Source organism: Rhipicephalus sanguineus, chromosome 3 (assembly GCF_013339695.2).
Source record: "Rhipicephalus sanguineus isolate Rsan-2018 chromosome 3, BIME_Rsan_1.4, whole genome shotgun sequence".
Taxonomy (NCBI): Eukaryota; Metazoa; Arthropoda; class Arachnida; order Ixodida; family Ixodidae; genus Rhipicephalus; species Rhipicephalus sanguineus.
Window position 1 is genome coordinate 155,914,726 of NC_051178.1, and position 22,016 is coordinate 155,936,741.

Consider the following 22,016-nt stretch of genomic DNA (forward strand, 5'->3'; position numbering starts at 1 on the left):
GGGTTGTCTAAGTGCGCGAATTCTTGACAGCAGCATTTTGCATTTGGGTTCGTGATTGGGAGGTGTAACGGCGGAGTGTATTGGCTTCACCGAACTTTTTTTTTCAGACTCCAAATCCAGTCACAAGGCAAGAAGACGCTGAGGTTCAGAATGCAGGGATCACCTCCTCTTTACAACGAGTTAACCACACTTCTACCTAGGACGCGGGGGCTTCCCCTTCCGCACAGTAAACTAAGAGCACAGGCCATTACGCAAGGCTTTACAGACAAGAACCTATCCGAACCCGCTGTTAATTAACAAGATTTATCCGGAGTTCTCTACTCCTACAACATGCCACAAATGCCACGAAACCATAGATCTCACTCATATACTCTGGCGTTGCTCCGCGTTACGCAGCGACAAGGAAAACCACTGAAGAGCGGGTGGGACGCAGCTCTGCGCAGTCCGACATTAGAGGGACAATTATGGGCAGTCCAACGGGCCCGCGAAGCGGCCGAAAGGCTAGGTCTTTCGATCCCAACGTGGGAGCGGCCCGCTTCGAGCTAGGAAACTAGCACGACTTATTGGACCTCAATAAAGTTCTTTCATCCATCCAATCCATCCAAATCATAACAAACCACGTCGCACTGTGACATTTTTAATAATAATTTTCAAAGTTTCTATGATCTAGAGCGGTGATGAATGAGAAAAGGACCACAAGGTAACTGATAACCAGCGTAGTTAAAGTGTAATGCTTCAGGCCGCTAAATGGAGGTTCCATTAATGTTGATTGCACAACTGACGTACTGTTTATCGAAATATGAAATAAAAAAAAACATTTTGCCTTTTCGCACTAACGCCCATCTTATGGGGCGGGTAACAAACTGCTTCTTTAAAAAACTGCGCATGCTGTTTGCTCTCTCTTCAGATACATTCGCCTACCTGCAGAGTCGCAATTTGGATTTTATTCGTGTTCGAGAACGTTCAGATATCTTCCAATATACCTCGCATTTGCCGTGGTGCCTTCGGGAATAACATTTTCGAAAGAATGCTCCCTCACGACCTCTTTTTTCTTTAATTATATCTGCTACTTAGGAGATGTTGCCGCATTGCATCGTGCCAGCTACTCTTTTTCACAGAATATTACATGCCTGTCTATAAATGTATGTTAACACATTGTGGAGTCGTGCGAGCGTTACATTGCTTACTCGCTAATTATGCGAATAATGCGAATAAATGTGAACTTACAAAATTTTGTACGGAACGTTAAGCTCGAAATTGCTGCATATATATATATATATATATATATATAATATATATATATATATATATATATATATATATATATATATATATATATATATAAATATATATATATTATATATATATATATATATATATATATATATATATATATATATATATATATATATATATATAAACGGTCTTCTTTAACCATCAATATCTCCTATCTCCCCTTCCCAGTGCAGGTTAGCAACAGGAAATTCGCATCTGGGCAACGTTCCGCTTCTCTCACACAAAAACCTTTTATCAATTAGGGGTCCGTGCCAATGCATTTACTGGTTCGTCTGATGGGACGGTCATTGTGTAGTCACAATGTATTCCTTTTTTTTTAATGCTTACGAATTTTTCTCGTAGGGCAGAGTCTGCAAATTGCTAATAATCTTACACGGGTTCTTACGTTTTACGTGTCGACACCGCGCAGTGCGCATCCCTCGAGCGTGCACAGCAACGACAGCCTTGAAGTAATGGACACGTCGCGGAGCCTGCTGCTGAGCCTCGCCGCTCTGGCCCTGTTGGGATCCTCGGTGACGTCAGCCTTCTACCGAGGAAGGCCGGGAAGCAGCCTGGCGCTGGCCAAGAGGCTGGAGACTGAGCTCGCCGAGGACGAAGAGTACACCGCGCTGCCCGGTAAGCGTTGCACCGTTCGTTCCTCAGTACACTTCATGTATACACTTCCTCAGTACGCTTCCTCAGTACACTTCCTCAGTACACTTCATGGAGGGATAGCCCCAATGCACCGGCTATGCCAAACAGAACGTTCTTTAAAGGGACACTAAAGGCAAATAACAATTTATGTCAGAGTGAAAGCTCAATGTATGACAACGTCTAAAACAGCAATATTATCAACAGCAGTGCCCTACTTAACGAGAAATTAAGCTAAATGTATCACACGATGAGCGCCACGAGCGGCACATTTTGGAAATGATCCCGATGACGTGAGAGAGTTCGACTACAATTAATCACTCGCAATCAAACTATAGCTGCAATAAAAAAAGAACTTTCCGTGCACCAAGAGACGTAATAAAATGCTGCTTTTTCGTTTCTGTTTGATTCATGGAAAGAAGAACCTCTTTGGCGTTGCCAAGGGGAACGGTGCGCGTGGTTCAAAGGTTCCGTTTTCGCCGAACTGCGCTTCGTTCGGCACCCTGCTTAGCTCACGCGTTCGCGTCTCAGTGGTAGTTTCGGTATCGCGTACTGCCGCGTGTGTTCTGCGCGCTCGTGAAAGTCGCTCTGACAGAAAGTTCGACAAAATGCCGCATGCATGTGAAGTTGCCGGATGCCCGAATGGCGCATGCCGCCAGTGCACACCGCCGCGCAGTAAAGGCGGGCAGCGTTGGGCACGGCAGCAGTGACGTGAGAAACACCGCTTTCAGGCGGGTGATTTGAAGTGCGCTAACGCGATGCGGACCACTAAAACGTGATTTTATTTCAAAATAAGCACTTTCTTGGCACAAAAGTAGCACTACAAGGTTTCTGGACCGTTATTTCAACAATCAACGTCGACTTAATATTTGCCTTTAGTGTCCCTTTAAGGACAACCGGGCTTAGAGGCAGATTTAAACGTTGTCGTAATCTACATTTTTTTTCTTGCTCTTTTGGTTTTTCTTTTCATTTTTTTTATTCCCCCTTTCCCCTTTTCCCAAGCGCAAGGTAGCCAGCCGGTCTAAGAACTGGCTAACCTCCCTGTCTTGAAGAAGACAGGCAGATTGGGCGAGTTGGTAGCTTTCCATGATAAATATAAAACAGTGCTTAACACACGGAACGCTTCTTCCTTTGTCCCGTGTGCTAAGCGCTGTTTTATATTTATCATGGCTCCCTGCCTTTCCGCCTGTTTCCTTCTTCCTTCCTTCTGTCAATAACTTTGCAATCTATAGGTCGGCAAACTCACTCAACAATGCACTCGGACACACTGACCCGTTAGTCTGAGTGGTGGTTTGTGTTGACGTTGTAGCAGGCGGTGTTGGCCTGGCACAAATAGTCGGAGATTGTTCCACCTGAGCCTCTCATGCATTGACAGCAGGTTTGTGTCTCCATGCGTTGAGTGAGCCACACTGACGCTGAGTGAGCCCGGCTGAGTGCCTGGACCGTGGACGTGCCCGAACAAACATAGATTATTGACTCTCAATGCTCAACGGGATCTTCTCGTAGGCACTGCCCTGATGATTTCTTCGTGAATGCTAGTTAATGTGCATCTTTCGTTTCCTCTATGTTCATATAGCCACTGTATGTTTTATGTGATGGGAAATCCTTGAACAGGGGATGTTGCCGGAGACAACGTTATGACGAGAAGACTTGTCTTCCTTGGCTCCCTTTGTTCAGCGATTTTTTATCACTTTATGCCTGCATCTTCCCCTGAATTTCTGTCTAGTATGTGTTGTTTTGTTGTTGTTGTTGTTCAGACATTTGGCGCAACCCACTTCATGGGATAGGCCATGAATCGGACGGTTCCTTTCTTAAAGAATTAATTCGCATTCTGAAGGAAACAGTTTTAAAAATGAATAGTTTATGCGTTACACATTAACAGTAGAACTTCCTAAAGCTTAAAGAGAAAAAAAAACGAAAGAAAAACGGCCAAAAATACATGTATATACAGCTGTGATTAAGGAAAGAAACGTTCGAGAAAGAAACTGTACTAAGTTAAACTTCACATTCAAATCTTTTTGTCTCTCGTAGGAAATTGCATACAGCGTCGAAAACACTCATGTGGCTAAAACCAAGCACGGTAGCACCAAATGAAAGAACCACCGGAAGTGACAAAATTAAGCCCATCTTTCGAAGGGGATCTTCCAGTAGTCTTTTCCTTTGAATTTTAAACCTGCAGCACGTCAAAAAGAAGTGATCCAGAGATTCAGTCTCATCGCAGTGAAGGCATAAAGGTGACTGAGCCAGACCAGACCTGTGAAGGTAAAAGTTCAGTGGGGGGACTCGACATCGTAGCCTTGTAACTGAGATTTCTTCCTTTCTAGAGGAACACCATCTGCTCTTCCAAAGAAACTTCAGTTGTGGGAAGTCTGATGAAAACAAAGGAGATTTGTCGAAGTTATTAGACATTGTAAGCTTTTCAAATCTCGCTGCATTGACATATGCCGACGTCGGCAATATAGACATAACAGGGCCATCGTGGGATGATACTGCAAGTGAATCCGCATATTCCTTGAGTATCAAACCTTTGTGGCCAGGTACCCACACTAAACGAATAAATCGTAAGTGTCTTGGAATGAGCGAATAGAGTGTCTCTAAGGTACTTGATAAATTCGGTGCGCTTAAGCAAGAACAGACAGAGAGGCAGTCGGTTAGAATAACCACTTCCGACAGACACTGAGGCAATTTACGCAATGCTAGGATTATAGCAAGCAATCTCTTGTTATTCTTATAGTCCTATATGTCCTTTTCTTGTTTGTGTGAAATACCCACTGTAGCATATTAATCACAAGAATCACAAGTTTATGCTATTATTATTATTATTATTATTATTATTATTATTATTATTATTATTATTATTGGTGGTAGTAGTAGTAGTAGTAGTAGTAGTAGTAGTAGTAGTAGTAGTAGTAGTAGTAGTAGTAGTAGTAGTATTGCTTAGGTGCTCGTTTTAATATCTTTGGTTTAGGTATAGTTGCCCTTAGTCGTGAACGCACTGCCCAGTATAATGTTTAAACATTGAACAAAGAAATAAAGAAAAGTGTAGACTTTTAGTGAGTCTGATACCTTGTAGACCCTGTAAGTAAAAAAAAATATGTTTTGTGTGTGAGTCAGGGTGAGCTTCGTTTATAGTGCCGGACCTATGGGGACCTTTCATCCTCCCCTGAGCTTTCTCTAAGCCAGAAGGTCACTGTTTTCAATATCGGTCTCCCCAAGATGTATACCCAGGGTATGAGAGCTAGGAATTGAGATGTGGTCAGAGAAGCGTCTTGTGCAAATAGTCGGCTTCATACGTTGATGTTAGAACGGCTGGATTCCAATGCCAACGAACTTTTAGGTTATACAGCCGCTTGCAAGTTTACTGCCACTACCATACAACAAATATCAAGGGGCACCTACACGTTATCGCGTAGACATGGAAAGCGCGTTAGGCTAAATCTCGGTTTATAGCACAGGAAGTATTGAAGCGCTAGTAGGTTCATGTCAACTATTGGGTACTAACTACGCCAAATATGAAAATAAAACCCAGAAAAGACATACAAATGTTTGTGTGTTGGCTTCAGTATTATTTTACTTACTGTGATCCCTCGCGTTGAAGGTAACCAAAAGATTCGTCATAAATAACGATTCACAGAAGTAGAATGCGGTCGTGTTGCACCTTAAGGCACCTAGTTATAATTTGATTTGATAATTTGACCGTGGGTTTGGGAAAATAGCCTAGTCATTTTCACCAGCAGTAGCTAGTGAAAGTGGCTCATGACTGGCTCTCGTCTGCTACAGGCATTGCACTGGTGTTCGAGTAAAATATCAATTACGAATGACTGCACTTCTCTAACGGCATTCACCGCATGCTACCGCAGGCGCCCTGGAAGCTTTCGAGTGGCGCTCCAGGTTCCCCCCAGCGGCGCCTGCAGACATTAGCAGCTTCTACCCGTTCTTCAGGCCCACGTCCCTCGCCAAGAAGAACAAGGACGCGCCGCGGTCTATCGACCCGGCCGGGGCTGCGAACCGCAAGTTCCAGACGCAGGGATGGAGGCGTTGATCACCAAGACGAAGCACTACCGGACACTGATACATTAAAGCTCACGTTTGACCGTTTGTTGCCGTATAAATATATCGTGTCTCTCACTCCTTCGCTGACAGTTAGTGAATAGCTGGCTCTCAACGCTCGTGCCTTTGGCGGAGAAGTGTAGATCCCTCCGCGTTGCCGCCAGCGATATCCAGCGGCAACATAGAGGGATCTTCTCTTTCCTTTCCGTCAGCACAGCAAGCTCTTCAAGGCGGTTCTGCACAACCTACAGGACACAGCACTGAATAGCTCGGCTGCAGCGGCCACTCGCCCCTCTCGGCATCCCAGACTACCGACACACGTTCTGCATGCCATTTCTGTAAATAAGTGGTTCCAGGATATCCCAATTGCTGGCATGTATCAGGAATATTTGATTTAGAACTGAAGGATAGAAAGGTATGTTTTAAACAGCTACGGACCGCACGCAATCGCCTCCTAGTAGCAGGCCTGTGCACTTATGCTTTATCACACCATGCACGCAACAAAAGTTTTAATGCATAATTTTATCGCACCATCGCAACATTGCCAAGCCCGCCGTGACGAAAACAGGGACGTCAAGTTTTCGGTCGAAGTAAGTAGCATTGTGTCATGAAGAAGCAGGGGCGGCGCCAGGATTATCTTACCGAAGGGGGGGGGGGGGTCACATAAGAAAAGTGAGCTCCTTCATGGGGGCAGAGAGGCTGGGAACTTATGCGGCAGCTGCACCCCCCCCCCCCCCGCTGGTGCCGCCCTGGTAAAGCAGAGTGCACATGTATGGTACAGTAGAGGCACTGGCATAGCTCTAGTGGATAAGTCACACAGCTTATAAGCGGGGTGCCGTAGGTTCGAATCCCTCTACCGCGAACGTTTCTTCTTTCACAACTATTCCGTTTTTTTCATATTCCTTGGTTTTATGTATAGCGATTACCGAGGCGAAGTTAAAAAAAATCAAAGCGAGAGCATGCGCGGAGAAAGGAACGTGCGGATTAGAGCTGTGCACGGGCCGTATTTCGGAGCCCGAGCCCGGCCCGGGCCCGCTGACTTTGTCGAAGGCCCGCCCGAGCCCGACGGCAAAGGGCTGCGAGCCCGCCCGGCCCGGCCCGACGTACGAAAACCCAATCCCGGGCCCGGCCCGGCCCGGCCCGGCTTTTTGAAGGTTCGCTGCGAAAACAAAACATCGTTTTCCGGTAATTTGGCATTTTATTGAGCATATCAAATATGATCAAACGACACACGACGAACAGTCTCTATTCCACAGATTCCAAATTGTCGTGCAAAAACAGCAAGCAGTCCAACGATTCCGGCTTCAACGAAGTGCGGCGCTTTTGCATTATGCTTTTGCATTATGCCCGCCGAACTGAAGTTACGTTCGCTGCTTGCACTCGTCGCCGGAATTGCTAATATCTTTTTGCCAGCCTGGCAAGCTTGGGATACCTCTACTGCTTGTTTTTTCAGAAGACTAAAACTTCAGATGGACAGGAGGGCGATTCCATAGAGAGATAATCGGAGAGCTCATCTTTTGTAACTGCTACATTCTCACCACTGTCGCTCCACTCGCTAACAACTGCAATGGAAAAGAAAAGCGGTAACGGGCGGTAGCGGAAAAGGCGATGCATGCGTGCTGGAAAACAATTCCCGCTCATTCTCTATATTTCGGGCTTGAGTCGGGCTTTGCGCCGGGCCCGAGCCCGGCCCGATAAAACTCCAAGTAGCCCGAGCCCGGCCCGGGCCCGAGGTAAAAATACGTCGGCCCGCCCGAGCCCGGCCCGCGGGCCGGGTCGGGCTCGGGCTTTCGGGCTACCCGGAGCCCGTGCACACCTCTAGTGCGGATCACACTGGCTTACGAGGGCCAGGGTGATGCGGCGTATAACGATGCCCTCTCTCCTTACGCAACATCCGGGGCGCCAGCGCGGCAGCAACCCCAAATAGCTCGGGACTGCTCGCGACTTTTGGATAGCGTGATAATGGCGTCATGTGACGTCACCGCGAGTCGCCGGTGAACTGAACTGGGACTTAGTAAATCGAAGAAGCCCAGTAATTCCTTTCTCCCGCTCAGCTCCTCGAAGCGCGGACGTGACGTCAGTCGCCTGCTTTTCCGCTCGATGAGGCCTTCGGACATTTCGCTTTAAAAATTATGGCGTTTGTCCACGTCTGGAACGACTCCACGGAAATCGCATCAGGCGACCACAGTAACGCGTGCTTGGCATTAAATTTTCGCAATGTCGCAGTTTTCCTGATGTGTTACAAACCTCCATGCCGGCTTCACATGCTGTCCTACAGATGGCTTCCATTCCACCATCACGAAATACTTCAACCAAGCCTTCGTAGGAAGGGTTCCTTTTTTTTGTCACTGGTACTACGCATTCACAAGGTTCAGATACACTCGCAGTCTGCAAGCGTTGACGTTTAGCCCAGTCGGTAAAACATCCGCTTTCGGAAGCGTAATACGCTAGGTTCGATACGCAACGCTGTTGAGAACCGAATTCTTCTTTTCTCTTTTCAACGTTCGTCTTACCTTACAGAGGGATGAACTGACAGACAGCTTTCTCGTTGAGTCGGCTTAGGAATGCTTACGCGTTTTAAAAAGCCCACAGTACTGGATTCTGTTTACATACAGCCGCATGAAAGCTACCTTCAAGGTGTGCTAGTTGCTCATGCCATGAACATCACAACCACGCAGACAAATTACAAACATTACCTGGATGCCCTCAGCGTTACGAATCTATGTCATAATGAGCACACTTCCTTTAATCAAGCAAACGTATCCGCACCTCCCATCTTGGTGCTTCCAGATTGGTGCGCTTGCTTGGTCAGTTTTCATGCATATAAATAGGGGCCTTCCGAGCTAAACGATCCCCTGATGCGTTTGCTTGACCGCAATATTAGTCGAAAAATTGTCGAAAAACCTTGGAGGGCGCTTGAGCTTCACCTTCAAGAGTAAAACGCGATATTGCAATCAGTCCCCGTGCGCATCGCATTCTCAACTGCTAGCCTAGCTTCGGTTCTCGGGGCACGCCTCAGCCGTGCCGTAGGGAAACGAACGACTGTGCGCGTAACATTGGACGTTTCAAACTATCCTAGAATGCCTTTTGCAAGTACAGTTAAGTGTCCACTAAGCCATAATTCTTCCTTTTGCGAATCAGCGATTGGCTCCCTACGCGTCCGTAAGGCAGCACGCGAACCTATGCAGCTGTTCGCTTTGTTGATGCCTTTGCTGCTGATGATGATTAAATATGTCTGAGCACTTTGTAATGGGTGGGCTTTTAAAACACCCTCTCGTTGCGCAATTCACATGTTTTAACACCTGGCGTGATTCTACGCTTCTGCCACGCAATATTACATGCGTTAAAGCAGACTCCTTCCACTACATGACATTCATATAGTGTTTTTTCCGAAGCAGTTTCAGTAAATAGCGTTGCTATGTGGTAGTGTGACTACAATGTGTTATATATGTATGTGTTTTATTGGTGTGTTGTCGAAGTCGGCAATAAAGAAAAAAAAAGCGTTGCTATGTGGTAGAACACCTGCTTGCCACGCAGGCGGCCAGGGTTCGATTCTCACTCGAACCGGAACATTTTTATTGTTTATTTTATTTCTATCTTTCTCGATTACTCATGTATTGTTTCTTTTTCCCAAGCTGTTTCAAGAAATAACGTTGCTCTGTCGTAGAACACCTGCTTGCCCCGCAATCGGCCCGAGTTCGATTCTCACTAGAATCCGAAGTTTTTATTTTATTTGCATCTTTCTCGATTTTTTGGTCATGGACAAGATGATGATTTTTCACTCACAACCAACGACGCCGACACCGGCGCCGACGCCACGTTAAAATTTGAGACCCATGTCAACCATGATAAGACCCAAATTTAGTCTGAAGTCACACCAAATATCGTGTTTTGTATCGGCTGATGCAACGCGCGATCTACATACAGCAGGAACGGCTATCTTGCGAGAAAATGGGGAGAGGGCCGAACTAACAGCACCTGCAACACCCTCTCCACTAGTCGCTGCAGAAAGTTGGTTTCACAGCAATACACACCACGGGAAAATGTTTTCAGCCGTTTCTGATTCCTGTGGCGTGAAAAGTACGCGTCGCAGGTCCATCCTTGCAAGGTGTGACGTCAGACAAAAGTTGAGCCTTATCATGCGCGATAAGGGCCTCAACTTTTTTGACTGGTTTTGACATGTATTGCGGCGGAGCAAAAGCATCAGGAGGAGCTTTAGCTCGAAAGCCTCTTCTTATACGCATTACAGACCCGTCCTTGCAAGGTGTGACGTCAGACAAAAGTTGAGCCTTATCATGCGCGATAAGGGCCTCAACTTTTTCGACTGGTTTTCGACATGTATTGCGGCAAAGCAAAAGCACCAGGGGGAGCTTTGTCTTGGAAGGCTTCTCTTATACGCATTGAAGACCCGTCCTTGCAAGGTGTGACGTCAGACAAAAGTTGAGCCTTATCATGCGTGATAAGGAGCTCAACTTTTTCGACTGGTTTTCGACATGTATTGCGGCAAAGCAAAAGCACCAGGGGGAGCTTTGGCTTGGAAGGCTTCTCTTATACGCATTGCAGACCCGTCCTTGCAAGGTGTGACGTCAGACAAAAGTTAAGCCTTATCATGAGTGATAAGGAGCTCAACTTTTTCGACTGGTTTTCGACATGTATTGCGGCAAAGCAAAAGCACCAGTGGGAGCTTTGGCTTGGAAGGCTTCTCTTATACGCATTGCAGACCCGTCCTTGCAAGGTGTGACGTCAGACAAAAGTTGAGCCTTATCATGCGTGATAAGGAGCTCAACTTTTTGGACTGGTTTTCGACATGTATTGCGGCAAAGCAAAAGCACCAGGGGGAGCTTTGGCTTGGAAGGCTTCTCTTATACGCATTGAAGACCCGTCCTTGCAAGGTGTGACGTCAGACAAAAGTTGAGCCTTATCATGAGTGATAAGGAGCTCAACTTTTTCGACTGGTTTTCGACATGTATTGCGGCAAAGCAAAAGCACCAGGGGGAGCTTTGTCTTGGAAGGCTTCTCTTATACGCATTGAAGACCCGTCCTTGCAAGGTGTGACGTCAGACAAAAGTTGAGCCTTATCATGCGTGATAAGGAGCTCAACTTTTTCGACTGGTTTTCGACATGTATTGCGGCAAAGCAAAAGCACCAGGGGGAGCTTTGGCTTGGAAGGCTTCTCTTATACGCATTGAAGACCCGTCCTTGCAAGGTGTGACGTCAGACAAAAGTTAAGCCTTATCATGAGTGATAAGGAGCTCAACTTTTTCGACTGGTTTTCGACATGTATTGCGGCAAAGCAAAAGCACCAGTGGGAGCTTTGGCTTGGAAGGCTTCTCTTATACGCATTGCAGACCCGTCCTTGCAAGGTGTGACGTCACACAAAAGTTGAGCCTTATCATGCGTGATAAGGAGCTCAACTTTTTCGACTGGTTTTCGACATGTATTGCGGCAAAGCAAAAGCACCAGGGGGAGCTTTGGCTTGGAAGGCTTCTCTTATACGCATTGAAGACCCGTCCTTGCAAGGTGTGACGTCAGACAAAAGTTGAGCCTTATCATGAGTGATAAGGAGCTCAACTTTTTCGACTGGTTTTCGACATGTATTGCGGCTGAGCAAAAGCACCAGGGGGAGCTTTGGCTTGGAAGGCTTCTCTTATACGCATTGCAGACCCGTCCTTGCAAGGTGTGACGTCAGACAAAAGTTGAGCCTTATCATGCGCGATAAGGGCCTCAACTTTTTCGACTGGTTTTCGACATGTATTGCGGCAAAGCAAAAGCACCAGGGGGAGCTTTGGCTTGGAAGGCTTCTCTTATACGCATTCGAAGTCTATTGTTGGAAGGTGTGACGTCAGACAAAAGTTGAGCCTTATCATGCGTGATAAGGGCCTCAACTTTTTCGACTGGTTTTCGACATGTATTGCGGCGAAGCAAACGCATCAGGGGAACCTGTCGCTCGGAAGGCTCTTATACGCATCGTAGGTCCGCCATTGCAACATGCACCCGCACTAAGTTTTATTAAAATTGGATAAAACTTTAAAAATACAAGATTCAAGATATAACACTAAATACAAGCTATCAGAAATCGAAAAATACGAGATTTGAAAAGGCTATAGGCTTACCTTTTTGGTCAAGAATGTACCAACAATGAAGGAGGAGCCTCGGGAGAGGAGAAAAGGAAAAGCCTCGTGACAGGAGAAAATGGAACGAGGTCACGCCATCGACCGCGGAGAGGAGGTGTAACTAAGGGGGGGACTGAAAAAAGAAATGAAACAAACATATTCGTTCATCCGGGGTTCGAACCCGGGCCCTCATGTTCCTAAGACAAGTGTCATAAGCACTGGGCTATACACCCTTTTTTTTTGCTTTATTTCCTGCTATTAGACATGTACATCAAACAATAAGGACATGAAAGAAAGACAAAAGTTGTGTCCGTCCTGCTGGACAGACACAAGTTTAAAATTCCTTGAGCGCTGTCAAGGGTTCTACCCTCGACAACCACTCAGGTACAAACTCCTGAGCTTTCTGGAGTTCCACAAACTTGGTCATACACTCACGAAAATACATCCGTGCGGGCCGTGCATCTGGATCGCAATAAAATCCCGCCATACGAGCCCGCCATAAGCAGTGAAGGCCAGTTAACATTATTAGGTCTAACGGCAATCCATGATCATCACCTATTGGGAGAAACCTGATACCATATGGATTTAACGGGAATTCCTTCTTGATTGTCCTCTGTAATACATCCCAAAAGTACACGCCCTCCCAACAATGTAAGAAAACATGGTCAATAGTTTCTGGCTTATTACAGATAAGGCAGTCTGAGCCCCAAGGTAAGAAAAAACCACGCTCCTCAAGGAATACCTTGACATGCAATGTGCCTGTGTGAAGCTTAAAAAAGAAGGACTTCGTGGAAGGCGCCACTTGCATTCTTTTAACCCTTTTTAGCACGTCCTGCCCTTGGCCTCTACTGTGTATGGCCCTGTACAGAGGGACGGGTAAAATTGCATCGCACACATCTTTGTACAGCTTTTTGACTGAGGAGGGCTCTACCTGGATATGTAGTTGGTACAGATCACATGAATGGCGCAGTCTGCGGGTATCTCAAGGAGGTAATTCTAAGTGTTCGCTTTTTGTCTGTTAGATTTTCTAATGAGTATCTGTTCTCAGTGACACGTAAAAAGCACTGGGCTATACACCCACACTTGATCGCGATGAATTTATGGGAAGCATATGAATGCGTTTTATCGACGGTCACGTGAAAAGGGGAAAGGAGGAGCCTCGTGAGAGGGGAAAGAGAAGAAGGTCAGATGATCTACCGCGGAAAGGAGATGTGACTGAAGGGAGGGGGAGGCGTGAATAAAGAAATAAATAAAACAAACATCTTTGTTCATCCGGGGGTTCGAACCCGGGCCCTCACGTTCCTAAGACAAGTGTCATAAGCACTGGGATATACACCCACACTTGCTCGACATGAATTTATGGGAAACATATGAATGCGTTGTATCGAAGGTCACGTGGAAAGGGAAAGGAAGAGCCTCGTGAGAGGGGACAGAGAAGGGGGTCACATGATCTACAGCGGAAAGGAGGTGTGACTGAAGGGGGTAAGAGAGTTGCGGCCGTGGTGGAACGCTACCAGCGCGGCTGTGCACATCATGCACAGCAGCAGCGCTCGCAACGCTGCTTGCGTTCCACCGCCACCATGATAGTAGCACGCTATTCAAGGAAACAACAAAGAAAACCTTAGTGGAAAGTTTGCTCAAACTTATTAATAGCAAAATGTAATGCCTGGAGAAAGGGGCAACAGCTTCGCTGTTCGATGGTTTTCACGACGTGGAATTGGCTAAAAAAATTTCTTTCTCCTTTTACTCCTTCTGCAGAACAGGGTATAGCAAACCGGATATTTACCTTCCGGTTAACCTCCCTGCAACAAAGCAGAAAACTGGGCGAGTTGGTAGGTATTCACCTTCACAGGATAGCACGCACTTACTACGGGGACAGAGGGAGTTGTGTTGTGGTGTTTTTCTCCCTCTGTCCCCATAGCAAGTGCGCGCTATCCTGTGAAGATGAATAACCTCCCTTTCTTTCGCACAATCATTGATCTTTCTCTTTGTCTCTCTCTACAGCAAGCCTGTGGTCTTTTTTAATTGGAAATACGGGCGATGGCTGAAAGCGCTGCAAGAATGGCTCAGAATCCCCCAACAATGTCATTTAACGTTTATTTTCTTTGCTTTATTTACGTCAAAACGTCCTTCGAAGCTTAGAAGCACTAAAGTACACTACAAATCGAGAAGAAATAACATTCTTGTACAGAATGGGGCGGCAGTCTTGGTTTGGTGGCCTGAGATGACAGCTCTGAGTTCCTGGAATCGGCCGGCATTGTCGGCCTGCCGGACGGCCCAGAGCTGGTCGTTCAGCTCCGAGATTTGAAAGCCGCATGCCAGCGGCAGCCGAGTCGACGAAAAAGGTCGCCTCCGAGCTGGACTTGGGTAGTCAGCTGGCAACCCTTGACCAGGCCCAGCCGCAGAAGCCAGTGGGGCCCTGGAACAGGGGCTCCACCTATATGCAACATTCGCCATGTATGCATCAATAAAATTGTTGTTCAAGTTCTTCCCAGCGGCCGCCAGCGGGAAGGAGTCAGCTTGATGCTACCTGTAAGCTTGTATGACGATGCTAGGTTACGACCTAAGAGTAAATATATAAGCTCCCCCCAGAAAATCGTGGTGCGCCGGAGTCTTACCAACTGGTTTTCTTTCGAAGCGCAAGTAGTACTTTCTACCTGCTAATGTTCATACTTGGTACATTGGAAAATGAAACTTCGTATTTTCTAACTGAATCGTATTTTTTAGATGCGAAGCATCTTATAGCGGAGTTAAAACCGGTGGTGGTGGTGGTGTGCAGCGTGACCACCCTTACTGCGCATGCGCAAGCCCTCTCCACACACCACCACTCCCCCTCCCCTCTCCCACTCCTCCTCTGAAACGCGGGCTCGACATACCGAAATTCTCTCCTGCGCAACGCCGCGATGAGCGCCAGCGCATGCGCGTCTCCTCCCCTTCTGTCTCCTCTCATACGCTGCCCCCCCCTCTCGCGCGCCTGTCGACCGCGTTCCCCGCTCGCCCTGTGAGAATTAAGGGCCAGGCTAGAGGGAAGACACGACGCGCGTAGCGTTCCTCTTCGCATTCCACGACGCGAGGTCGGTAGCATGCCCGAGGTCGGTAGCATGCCCAGCGAACGCCAACGGAACGCGATCGTGCAAGTGCTCCGGCTTCGCACTCGCCTCAGATTCCGGCGCAAAAATTCAGGACGGAGCCGTGGGAGACCCTGCTCGCCAGCGAGGAAAAGGAGGCCCAAGTGGCTCTCCTCGACCAGGCGCGGCGGGCTGCTGAGGCCAGTGGAGCCCTGGACTAGGGGCCCCACCCACCTGCTTCTCAAACCCCTCTTCTTCTTTAATAAACGTTTTAAATGCGAAGCATTTCTTAGCGAACTTCTGCGACTTTGAGCGTATCTATCTATCTATCTATCTATCTATCTATCTATCTAGCCGCCTACGACTTCGTGCTCTCCTGGTCGCTTGGTTAATCGAATGTACACCAAAGTTGGTATGGCGTAACATGACTGTATGACGAACATAAATAAACACGAGATAACATGAAAATCATGACACGCATGTCATGTACAGCATGACTTACGTGCCACGCTCATGATGCGCTGGCGGCCGTTTCGCTAGCTTTATATACACCAAAATTGGTATCTTGCGACGTGACTGTGTGACGAGCATAAATAACACGAGTTAACTTGAAAATCATGACACGCATGTCATGTACAGCATGACTTACGTGCCACGCTCATGATGCGCTGGCGGCCGTTTCGCTAGCTTTATATACACCAAAATTGGTATCTTGCGACGTGACTGTGTGACGAGCATAAATAACACGAGTTAACTTGAAAATCATGACACGCATGTCATGTACAGCATGACTTACGTGCCACGCTCATGGGGCGCTGGCGGCCGTTTCGCTAGCTTGATCTACCCCGAAATTGGTACTGCGTGACGTGACTGTGCGACGAACATAAATAACACGAGTTAACACGAAAATCATGACACGCATGTCATGTACAGCATGACTTACGTGCCACGCTCATGGGGCGCTGGTGGTCGTTTCGCTAGCTTGATCTATCCCGAATTGGTATTGCGCGACGTGACTGTGTGACGAACATAAATAACACGAGTTAACATGAAAGTCATGACACACATGTCATGTACAGCATGACTTACGTGCCAGGCTCATGGTGCGCTGGCGGCCGTTTCGCTAGCTTGATCTACCCCGAAGTTGGTAGTGCGCGACGTTACTGTGTGACGAACATAAATAATAGGAGTTAACATGAAAACCATGACACGCATTTTGCTAAACGACATACAAGACGATGTATGCAGCTCTTTGCTGGCTGCTTCGCATTACATCGATTCCCACAATGCGTGGGATCTGCCGGCTTTTTTCAATTCAATTCGCATCGCCTGATGGTCCCCTTTAGCGGGAGATGGTGTAATTTTATTTTTTACTGAGTACTGATGTCAGGAAACCTGACGCAGTTTGTCGGGACTTTCGAGTTTTCCAAGACCAACAACAGAGACGTGTGTCTGTAGGGTGAAATTTGAATACCTAAAACGCGCACATGTACTCGATGTTGGGAAAAATTAGGAAACATGGGTGGAGCACTAGCAATTATGCAAATTCTTTTTGCGTGGGGCGGTAACGGCTGTGGGCGGAGCTTATATTTTTGACAGGTTGTAACGTAAGCACTGAAACGTCGTGATCAAAATAAACTTTATCTAGCGTTTCTGTACACGTTCTGCAGTTTTTGTAGCCTTACGCTCCCTAAATATTTTTTTAAAATTTGCACCTAAGTAATCAACTCGTCAAATACACAAAAGAGAAAGAAAACAAACCAAAGCACTCTGTGTTACGTATGAGAGCTACTTGCACAACAATATTGGTCTGACAACTGATTTGAATACATTGATTAAAGCAGGTGATCAGATTACGGGAAACCTCCCGTACCTGTGCTTTAGAATATATATATATATATATATATATATATATATATATATATATATATATACTTTGAGCAGACCTGTATAGTTATGCTTCCAGTCATCTTACGCTTCGAAACCGAATTTCTTTTGCCAGGATTAGGCGGCGGCTACCAAAAGTCGGAGCTTGAAAGGCGCTGTGGCCTTCCACAGTTTACGGAATGTAGGCTAAGAAAACTCGCGTCGATAAACGCAAGCTACTTCGACGTCTCGGCCGGTCCCAGGGAAATTACAGTCCGGGTGCAGCATTCCAAACTCTTTGCATTCACCTTATACGGAGCGCTTAACCACACTGACAGGTTGGTCGCGCTAAAACAACGGAAGAAAATGTGGCGGGACTTCACCAGCGCTCGCAATTTGCGTACTGCAATGCTAATTGATGAGCACACTGTCGAGGCAGCAGCCTCGTGGAATTCCAAAACCGTGGGAATGCAGAGGCACGTCCGTTTAGCATACCTTTAGCGTCCACCGGGCAAAGCATTATTGTGCCGTATCTTCACGAATTTAGTCAGCACGTTATTTTATTTCTCTCTCTGTCTCTCTCGCACTCTCTCTCTCTGCTTTCATCAGAATAGTGTTACGGGGATATTATATAATTGAATTCAATTATGCTTCCAACCAGCTTCGGCCACTGAAAACGAAAACATGTTTTACGTTAAAGAGCCCCAAGTGGACTAAATTATCCGGAGCCATCCACGTCTCCTCATAGCCTGAGTCGTTTTGGGACGTTTTAAGCCAACCAACCAAGGCTAGGTTAACCGTTGCACAGAAGTTCCTCAAAACTGCGTTCTAACGCGGGAGCGACACGTTGGCGAGCTGCAATTGCAGCGGTAAGGGTGGCCGGCTGCGCGAAAGCGACTGGAATGTCCATTTCATTGCTATCACGATAGGATCACCGATAGGATTGCACAACACTGAAGTTATAGGGCCATGAGGACAGCGCGAGCGCAGTAGTAGTAGTAGTAGTAGTAGTGGTGGTAGTAGTAGTAGTAGTAGTAGTAGTAGTAGTAGTAGTAGTAGTAGTAGTAGTAGTAGTAGTAGTAGTAGTAGTAGCAGTAGCAGTAGCAGTTGTTGTTGTTGTTGTTGTTGTTAATGTTGTCCTTCTCCTTTGTAAACGAGCGTAGATTGGAGTATGGCTTGAATCGGGAAACATGAACAATTCCAGTCGGTATAGTCCAACGAAAGGTCACGTATAGAGAGTCCGGGAGGACAGCTAACGTGTGAATGTACAGCCGTACTTTATTTTTCTTGAAGATAGATTTATACAAATTTGTGATCTTCTTTCTTGGAGGCCATTCGAGAAGCTGGAGCAGCAATAACATTATGATTTCAGTTTCTCCGCTGTCTTCTTTCTATTCTTCTTCGTGTATATAAGGTTTATGGACACTACCACTGAGCTCAGATCAATGCGCTGTAACGATATATACTCGTACTATTACCCGCTGAAATAAGGATGCGAGAAACATATAGTGTCGACGCGTAAACCACTCTGTGCAAGTGAAACGTTGGCATACGATGATGTTTTTATCGCGTGCGCTACAATTTCTTTTTTTTTTCCCTTTCTCTGTGGCGCACAAGTGTGACGCTTATGACGTACAAAAAAAAAAAAAACTATCACCCAGTGTTGCATATTGCACATGCGCGCTTGACAGAAGAATATGAAGCCGCGGGCTTTCCCCATTCATTTTGGTCGTGGTAAACTCGTTCGCAGCTAGTGCCTCCATCCGTTTTCCAATTTGCCGTTATAACGTATTCATGAGCAATACACTGGACTTTGAGCGCAGCTGCGTAGTATAGTTCGTTGATCGCATCCGGCATTGTGACTTGTTGTCCATTTCGTCAGCGTTCTTTCTTTTTTATTTTTTGTCGTTGAGACGAGAGTTGCAAAACTCTTTAAACACAAGAGTCTAGCAAGAATGAAGGGCATTTCTGTATATTGCCGTGTTTTTATCGTTATTGTTGCTAATGCTCTTTAAAAGAAAAAAAAAAATAAATGAGCCAGTAGATTGAGCTGACAAAAAGGCATGCTCAGTGATGAAACGGCGAAAAAGCAACGAGCGTTTCATGAATAAAGATGAATTAAACCTTGCTATTGTGACGTTTCACTATTGTTTTGCGAATCAAACAGTGTTGGTTTGATCAGCTTTGAGCATTTATTACGCTGCATGTATATTACGCGTTCGCCTTATCCGTTATTTTCCGGTGATTTTCTTTTCAAGAGTGCACAATCTCCTTCAATTTAGCTTGTCGTCCTTCCTTCGTCTTGCGAAGAATGATTGTTTTACTGATTCTTTACTGAGTTGTTGCATTTTACTCGTGTAACGCGCGTTCACACTAAGCACTTCTATTTGTTTTCTAAAAAAAAAAGAAGGACGAATTACTGATGTTTCTTCGGAAGCCGTGCCATTTTCTCCTCTCGGTAAATTAAAAAGCGTTTAACCACGTGTCTATAAATGGGCACGCACAGCGGGAATCAGCAGTAAAGCAGCGTCAGTATATCAAACCGAAGCCAACTGATACGTGTACACCACGTCCGACCTCTCTGCATTCGCTGTCAGAGACCAATCGACCTCCCGTTGATTGAATGACTGGATCACCCTAAAGAAACTGAGCCTTCAAAATATAACGTAGTCAATTCGAAATGTGACAGCGACACACTTGCCGTGGACATGCCCAGGAGTGTATTTAAGCCGTCTTCGCCGTCTCCGTGCAATAGGTCTCAGGCCAGCACGACCACCGGACTTTGACCGTTGGATGCAGGGACCGTTTCACCTTGAACTTTCCACATGAAGCGAATTTTTGTTAGTATTTATGACACGGTGTTATACTATACTATACTATACTATACTATACTATACTATACTATACTATACTATACTATACTATACTATACTATACTATACTATACTATACTATACTATACTATACTATACTATACTACCTAAAGACAAGCTTTTAAATAAAAAAAAGTACAAGTAGCTTGACGCACGTTTTAGAGCCAGATGCGACGAAACGCTTAACCTTTTCGCCATGGTTAGTTGTTTATTCTCTCTCTCGCTGATCACTGGACCGCCTTGTGCAATAGTGAAAAGCTAGTTTTCTTTGCGTGTGTAGCCTGACATTGGCGTGTGGCGGAGAACATGAATGCCAGAAAATGAGCAGTACCTCGCAATAGAACGTCAGCACATTGTCAACAACATAAATGCTTTTTTCAAGTGCTCGTGTAACAATACCTTCATCTACGGCAACATCGGCTCGCCTCGGATTACATCTCGTTCGCTCTCAAAGGCAAAGTCTCGTATTTTTCGTTCATGATCGTTATTGCAGCTTTCGTAGCTTGGCCGGACACTCGAGCTCAGACTGACAAAGAAACTTTTCAATGCGGCGCTTCGCTCCGGAAAGAGGTTCGTTTATTTTTATGTAAATGCCCTTATCGTTTTTCGCAACACTCCTTCTTTGCAAGACGCGCGTTTCACGTTCCAGCGCGTCGCCGTATCAAATCTGCACAGGACATTTTCATTACTGCATTCGTGCCCGGACGCTCGCAAATACGATTTCAGCATTTGTTTCGCTGAATGCGACATGTATTGAGCTCGCTGGGTCTCGATAAACGATAGAGGCAAAGAAGACAGACAATGAGACAAGAAAATCAAAACTGCTGAACATTACTTCCTACTTACTTTCACGTATGACCATTGCAGTTGCAAATGGCATTCTTGAAATGTAAACGTTGCGACGTTTTTCACCCGTGTTTGATGAGTTATAAACTTCTTTTTAACTTTCCTTTTAGTCTTTTAACAAGTTTTCAGCACCGCTGCCGCAAGAAACTGCAAATGATTATTTTTGGAGTTTAACATTGCGTTTACTATTCGCTCGCATCTCGCGCAGAATCCGATATAGATAGCACTACGGTATATATATCTATGTTATATTATCTGTGTAACAGAGCTGTCTAAATTATGGACAGTATAATCAAGGCGGAACGAATAAATGCGGGAAAAAAAATTGAAAAGCGGTGACATTGCTCTAAATGTGACGTTTATATGAAAACTCAGAAGCACATAAAAAAAAAGAAACCAGTGAGGTCGACACACAAAGACCACTTAACCAATTTTTGATTGAATCTGTTGCGTTTGAGGGAAAGTTTACTTTTACGCTGCCAGCTGAAAAAGCACAACTTTAATTCTAATCATTGATTAAAAAGATTAAACAAAACATTTGACGACGTCGTGTTGCCTGGGGTGACAAGTAAAGTTGGTTATCGACTGATGCAGCTCAAAAATTTCTAAGTATGAAATTACGGCACACAGGGAAATCGCACCTTCGAATGCTCGATTGCAAACCAGCCGTATGGCTAACGACGCAACAAATGTAACTGAAACATCAAAAGCCAAGAAATTTTTAACACGAAAGTGTTTTATGCCGGGGTCCACCAAGTACTTCCGTTACCGGATATGACGTTCATAAAATGGACGCCAACGGGTGAGAAAGAAAAAGAAAGACAAGAAAAAGATCTGCCGCTGGGAATCGAACCCATGACGCTGCGGCCGCGACGGTAAGCGCCCGATGCTAAACCAGCTAAGCTAGCTTGACTTTTTTTTTCTTTCTTTCGTGGTATTTATTATAATGCGTATTTGAAATTATCACAAATGCTATGACGTAGTGATGCACTCACTTAGCGACAATAATCGCACAAGCACTGCACAAGCATTCAAAGGCTTACATGCATATATACTGTGCAAGTCCAGAGAAACAGGAAAAGTTCTTCAAAGCTTGTCACACGTAGAGGCTGGTAAGGATGAACACCTCATCAAGATGGGGTGCCAGTCTGGTCTGATGTCAAGTTCTTCGTAAAAGTCCTTTAGATGGAGAGCGATACGCATGAAATGCATACTTGAAGCAGTGGTTAGTTCTGCATTACGGTCTTGCATGCGCGTTTTCCACAGACTGTGCG

The 22,016-nt window shown here is 45.8% G+C and overlaps 1 protein-coding gene across 2 annotated transcripts in view; it reads left to right on the forward strand.

Annotated features, from left to right (window-relative positions):
• Positions 1 to 6,038, forward strand: part of LOC119385136 (uncharacterized) — a 67,266-nt gene extending 61,228 nt beyond the window's left edge. Inside the window, exons 3-4 of one of the 2 annotated variants that reach the window (XM_049413537.1) lie at positions 1,874 to 1,911; positions 5,787 to 6,038. In XM_049413537.1, the coding sequence (XP_049269494.1) occupies positions 1,874 to 1,911; positions 5,787 to 5,968 (220 nt within the window). In that variant the 3' untranslated portion in view covers positions 5,969 to 6,038. Of the gene's footprint in view, positions 1 to 1,705; positions 1,912 to 5,786 lie in introns of both variants that reach the window. The other variant, XM_037652668.2, reaches the window with a different exon arrangement.
• Positions 6,039 to 22,016: the final 15,978 nt, after the last annotated feature.